This window comes from Oncorhynchus nerka, unplaced genomic scaffold (assembly GCF_034236695.1).
Source record: "Oncorhynchus nerka isolate Pitt River unplaced genomic scaffold, Oner_Uvic_2.0 unplaced_scaffold_7751, whole genome shotgun sequence".
NCBI classification, from domain to species: domain Eukaryota; kingdom Metazoa; phylum Chordata; class Actinopteri; order Salmoniformes; family Salmonidae; genus Oncorhynchus; species Oncorhynchus nerka.
Genome location: NW_027033566.1, coordinates 1 through 6430, shown reverse-complemented (window position 1 = coordinate 6430; position 6430 = coordinate 1). Strand labels below are relative to the sequence as shown.

Genomic DNA, 6430 nt, shown 5'->3' with positions numbered 1-6430 from the left:
CAGAGACACACAGCGTTATCAAGTCTAAAGACATTGGAGAGAACTGCTGAACTTTGACTGATTGGCCTCTGAATGACCTTTGCCTTCTGCCCTTTGACCCTCGTCTCCCTCCAGTTCTATGGCTATCTCTCTCAGCAGCAGAACATGATGCAGGACTATGTTCGGACCGGAACCTACCAACGTGCCATCCTTCAGAACCACGGTGACTTTAAGGACAAGGTACCACACACAAACACAGACACGCAGTGACTGATTTATGTGTGCTGCCAATCCAATGATCTGTGATCTCTCTTCCTCTTCCTCCCTCCCCTTCTCTCTAGGTGGTGTTAGATGTGGGCTGTGGTTCAGGTATTCTGTCGTTCTTTGCGGCGCAGGCCGGAGCAAGGAAGGTCTACGCTGTGGAGGCTAGCACCATGGCCCAGCACGCAGAGGTAACACACACTGACCACCTACCACACTGACCGCCCCTACCACACTGACCGCCACCTACCACTGACCGCCACCTACCACACTGACCGCCACCTACCACACTGACCGCCAGCCTACCACACTGACCGCCACCTACCACACTGACCACCTGCCACCTGACACTACACTGACCGCGCACCACCACACTGACCGCCGCCTTACCACACTGACCACCGCCTACCACACTGACCACCGCCACCACACTGCCACCACACTGACCACCTACCACACTGACCGCCACCTACCACACTGACCGCCACCTCACCACGACTGACCCGCCACCTACCACACTGACCACCACCTACCACACTGACCACACTGACCGCCACCTACCACACTGACCGCCACCTACCACACTGACCACCGCTACCACACTGACCACCGCCTACCACACTGACCACCAGCCACCACTCACACTGACCACCGACCGCCTACCACACTGACCACCACCTACCACACTGACCGCCACCTACCACACTGACCGCCACCTACCACACTGACGCACCTACCACACTGACCGCCACTCTACCACACTGACCGCCACCTACCACACTGACCGCCACCTACCACACTGACCGCCACCTACCACACTGACCGCAACCTACCACACTGACCGCCACCTACCACACTGACCGCCACCTACCACACTGACCACACTGACCGCCTACCACACTGACCGCCTACCACACTGACCGCCACCTACCACACTGACCGCCACCTACCACACTGACCGCCACCTACCACACTGACCGCCACCTACCCCACTGACCGCCACCTACCACACTGACCGCCACCTACCACACTGACCGCCGCCACCACACTGACCGCCACCTACCACACTGCCACTCTGACCGCCTACCACACTGACCGCCGCCACCACTGACCACCGCCTACCACACTGACCGCGCTACCACACTGACCGCCACCTACCACACTGACCGCCACCTACCACACTGACCGCCTACCTACCACTGACCACCTACCACACTGACCACCTACCACACTGACCACCGCCACCACACTGACCACCTACCACTGACCACCATACCACACTGACCGCCCCACCACACTGACCGCCGCCACTCCACACTGACCGCCGCCACCCACTGACCGCCAGCCTACCACTGACCGCCACCTGCCACACTGACCGCCACCTACCACTGACCGCCACCACTGCCACTGACCGCCGCCACCACACTGGACCACCGCTACCACACTGACCAGCGCCTACCACACTGACCGCCTACCACACTGACCGCCACCACACTGACCATCCCGCCACCACTGACCGCCTACCACCCTGACCACCACCTGCACCCAGGCCGTACCACACTGACCGCCACCACCCTGACCACCTACCACACTGACCAGCCGCCTACCAGCACCTGGACCCCACCGCCTACCACACTGACCGCCTACCACACTGACCGCCACCACACTGACCGCCACCACACTGACCACCACCACCTGACCACCACCTACCACTGACCGCCTACCACACTGACCAGCCACCACTGACCGCCACCACTGACCGCCTACCACACTGACCGCCTACCACACTGACCGCCTACCACACTGACCACCACCACACTGACCACCACCTACCACACTGACTCCGCCACCACACTGACCGCCTACCACACTGACCAGCCACCACACTGACCACCGCCTACCACACTGACCACCACCTACCACACTGACCACCACCACCACACTGACCACCACCACCACACTGACCACCACCACCACACTGACCACCACCACACTGACCACCACCACCACCACACTGACCACCGCCTACCACACTGACCACCGCCTACCACACTGACCACCACCTACCACACTGACCACCACCTACCACACTGACCACCACCTACCACACTGACCACCACCTACCACACTGACCACGCTACCACACTGACCACCTACCACACTGACCACTCACCACACTGACCACCACCTACCACACTGACCACCTACCACACTGACCACCTACCCCACACTGACCACCTACCACACTGACCACCACCTACCACACTGACCGCCTACCACACTGACCGCCTACCACACTGACCGCCTACCACACTGACCGCCTACCACACTGACCACCACCACACTGACCACCACCTACCACACTGACCACCTACCACACTGACCACCTACCACCACTGACCACCTACCACACTGACCACCGCCTACCACACTGACCACCTACCACACTGACCACCTACCACACTGACCACCCACCACACTGACCACCACCTACCCCACTGACCACCACCTACCACACTGACCGCCTACCACACTGACCGCCTACCACACTGACAGCCTACCACACTGACCGCCTACCACACTGACCACCGCCTACCACACTGACCGCCTACCACACTGACCACCACCACCACCACACTGACCACCACCGACCACACTGACCACCTACCCCCCACTGACCACCTACCACACTGACCACCACCTACCACACTGACCACCGCCTACCACACTGACCGCCTACCACACTGACCACCACCACCACACTGACCACCTACCACACTGACCACCACCACACTGACCGCCTACCACACTGACCACCACCACCACCACCACACTGACCACCACCACCACCACACTGACCACCACCACCACCACACTGACCACCACCACACTGACCGCCTACCACACTGACCACCACCACCACCACCACCACTGACCACCACCACCACCACACTGACCACCACCACACTGACAGTATGAGTGTGGGTTAGTTTCTTTTGCTGTGATATATTGTTATTGTGGTGATTCTTAGTGATGAAGATGTTGTTAATTAGACTACACTGAGGACGCGTGGTCGAGGAGACCTCTATCTCACATACACACCCACACACACTAACCCCGTGTGTGTGTGTGTGTAGGTGCTGGTAAACTCCAACGGAATGGGGGATCGTGTGGTGGTGATAGCAGGGAAGGTGGAGGAGATCTCTCTACCAGAGCAGGTGGACATCATCATCTCTGAACCCATGGGATACATGCTCTTCAACGAGAGAATGCTGGAGAGTTACCTACACGCCAAGAAGTTCCTCAAACCCAACGGTGAGGGGGAGATGGATGGAGGGAGGGAGAGGAGAGAGAGGAAGAGAGAATGCTGGAGAGTTACCTACACGCCAAGAAGTTCCTCAACTCAACGGTGAGGAGAGAGGGAGGAGAGATGGAGAGAGAGAGGGAGGGAGGAAGGAGGGAGACGGAGAGGGAGGAGAAGGAAGTAGAGAATGCTGGAGAGTTACGCGCCAGAAGTTCCTCAAACCAACGGTGAGGAGAGAGGGAGGAGAATGGAGAGAGAGCAGGGAGGAGACTGGGCAGAGTTAACGTCAAACCCAACGGTGAGGAGGGAGGGAGGAGAGATGGAGAGAGAGAGGGAGGAGAGAGAAGTTAGAGAACTGATGGAGAGTTACCAGCGCCAAGAAGTTCCTCAAACCCAACGGTGAGGAGGGAGGGAGGAGAGATGGAGAGAGAGGGAGGAGAGAAGAGGAAGCTAGAGAATGCTGGAGAGTTACCTACACGCCAAGAAGTTCTCAAACCCAACGGAGGAGAGAGGGAGGAGAGATGGAGGGGAGGGAGGGAGGAGAGAGGAAGTTAGAGAATGATGGGAGCTTCCTACATGCCAAGAGTTGTTAAAGCTGAGAGGAGGAGGTGATCGATGAGGGAGGAGGTGTAGGAGGGAGGGAGGAGATGAGAGAGAGAGGGAGGAGAGGAGAGAGGAAGTTAGAGAATGATGGAGAGTTACCTAGCGCCAAGAAGTTCCTCAACCCAACGGTGAGGAGGGAGAGAGGGGGGAGGGGAGGGAGAGAGGAAGTTAGAGAATGCTGGAGAGTTACCTACACGCCATAGAAGTTCCTCGGAGAGAGGAGAGAGGAAGTGAGAGAATGATGGGAGGAGTTGACTCTGATGCATCGCTAAGTAGTTCCTCAAACCCAACGGTGAGGAGGGAGGGAGGAGAGATGGAGAGAGAGAGGGAGGGATGGAGAAGAGAGGAAGTTAGAGAATGATGGGGAGTTACCTACACGCCAAGAAGTTCCTCAAACCCAACGGTGAGGAGGGAGGGAGGGAGAGAGGGAGGGAGGGAGAGAGGAAGTTAGAGAATGCTGGAGAGTTACCTACACGCCAAGAAGTTCCTCAAACCCAACGGTGAGGAGGGAGGGAGGAGAGATGGAGGGATGGAGGGAGAGAGGAGAGAGGAAGTTAGAGAATGATGGAGTTACCTACACGCCAAGAAGTTCCTCAAACCCAACGGTGAGGAGGGAGGGAGGGAGGGAGGGATGGATGGAAGGAGGGAGGGAGGGAGGGAGGGAGGGAGGAGAGGAAGTTAGAGAATGATGGGGAGCTTCCTACATGCCAAGAAGTTGTTAAAGCTGAGAGGGAGGAGGTGATCGATGAGGGAGGAGGTGATCGATGAGGGAGGAGGTGATCGATGAGGGAGGAGGTGATCGGTGAGGGGGGGAGGGATAGAGGAGGTGATGGATGAGGGATAGAGGAGGTGATGGATGAGGGATAGAGGAGGTGATGGATGAGGGAGGGATGGACGAGAGAGGTTGGGAGGGATAGCGGACGTGATGGATGAGGGAGGGATAGAGGACGTGATGGATGAGAGAGGGAGGGGTGATGGATGAGGGAAGGAGGATACAGGAAGTGATGGATGAGAGAGAGAGGAGGGATACAGCCCAACGGTAAGATGGAGAACAGGAGATATGGAAGGAAAGAAAGAGGGGGATGAGGAAATGGAATGAGTAAACAGGTGTTGCCGACAGCCCTAACCCTCTCTCCTCTCCTAGGTAACATGTTCCCCACTCTAGGTGACGTCCACCTGGCTCCCTTCACAGACGAACAGTTATACATGGAACAGTTCACCAAGGCCAACTTCTGGTGAATCTCCTTTCACTTTACTTTTTACCTTCATTTAACAAGCTACAGTCTAACTCTCACTTATGCAACTTCTGGTGAACTATATATACTTACTATATTATTAAAGCTTAATTTTCACCTGGAAAGTGTTGGGGGGATTCACCAGACCTTTGTTACAACTATACAAAAATGTTGAATTGTCACTACGTCAACTAACTAAAGCCACTTCCCACGGTCTCTCTCTGTCAGGTATCAGCCATCGTTCCATGGTGTTGATCTGTCATCGCTGAGAAGAAGCTGCAGTGAGACGAGTACTTCAGACAACCCATTGTGGTGAGACTCCACCCCCACCCACCTGGTTCTCCCCCTCTCTATTCTATTAGGTTCTCATCTCCGCTCTCTCAGTTCTCTCTCCTCCTCTCTCTATTCTATTAGGTTTCTCTCTCCCTCTCTCTATTCTATATAGGTTTCTCTCTCCTCCTCTCTCTCTATTCTATTAGGTTCTCTCTCTCTCTCTATTCTATTAGGTTCTCTCTCTCTCTCTATTCTATTAGGTTCTCTCTCCCCTCTCTCTCTCTATTCTATTAGGTTCTCTCTCCCCTCTCTCCCTCTCTCTATTCTATTAGGTTCTCTCTCTCTCTCTATTCTATTAGGTTCTCTCTCCTCTCTCTCTCTATCTAGGTTCTCTCTCTCTATTCTATTAGGTTCTCTCTATTCTATTAGGTTCTCCTCTCTCTCTCTATTCTATTAGGTTCTCTCTCCCCTCCTCTCTCTCTATTCTATTAGGTTCTCTCTCCCCTCCTCTCTCTCTATTCTATTAGGTTCTCTCTCCCCTCTATCTAGGCTCTCTCTCTCTCTATTCTATTAGGTTCTCTCTCCCCTCCTCTCTCTCTATTCTATTAGGTTCTCTCTCTCTCTATTCTATTAGGTTCTCTCTATTCTATTAGGTTCTCTCTCCTCTCTCTCTCTCTATTCTATTAGGTTCTCTCTCCCTCTCTCTCTCTCTCTATTCTATTAGGTTCTCTCTCCCTTCTCTCTCTCTCTATTCTATTAGGTTCTCTCTCCTCTC

At 55.2% G+C, this 6430-nt stretch overlaps 1 protein-coding gene across 1 annotated transcript; it reads left to right on the top strand.

Moving 5' to 3' along the window:
• Positions 1-26: 26 nt before the first annotated feature.
• On the top strand, positions 27-5694 carry LOC135566072 (histone-arginine methyltransferase CARM1-like; the record flags this gene model as incomplete). The annotated part of the gene is made up of 5 exons (XM_065013970.1): positions 27-219; positions 321-431; positions 3378-3555; positions 5292-5382; positions 5611-5694. Coding segments are annotated over exons 1-5 (611 nt in total), but the record flags the coding sequence as incomplete, so codon positions are not given.
• Between the last annotated feature and the right edge of the window lie 736 nt (positions 5695-6430).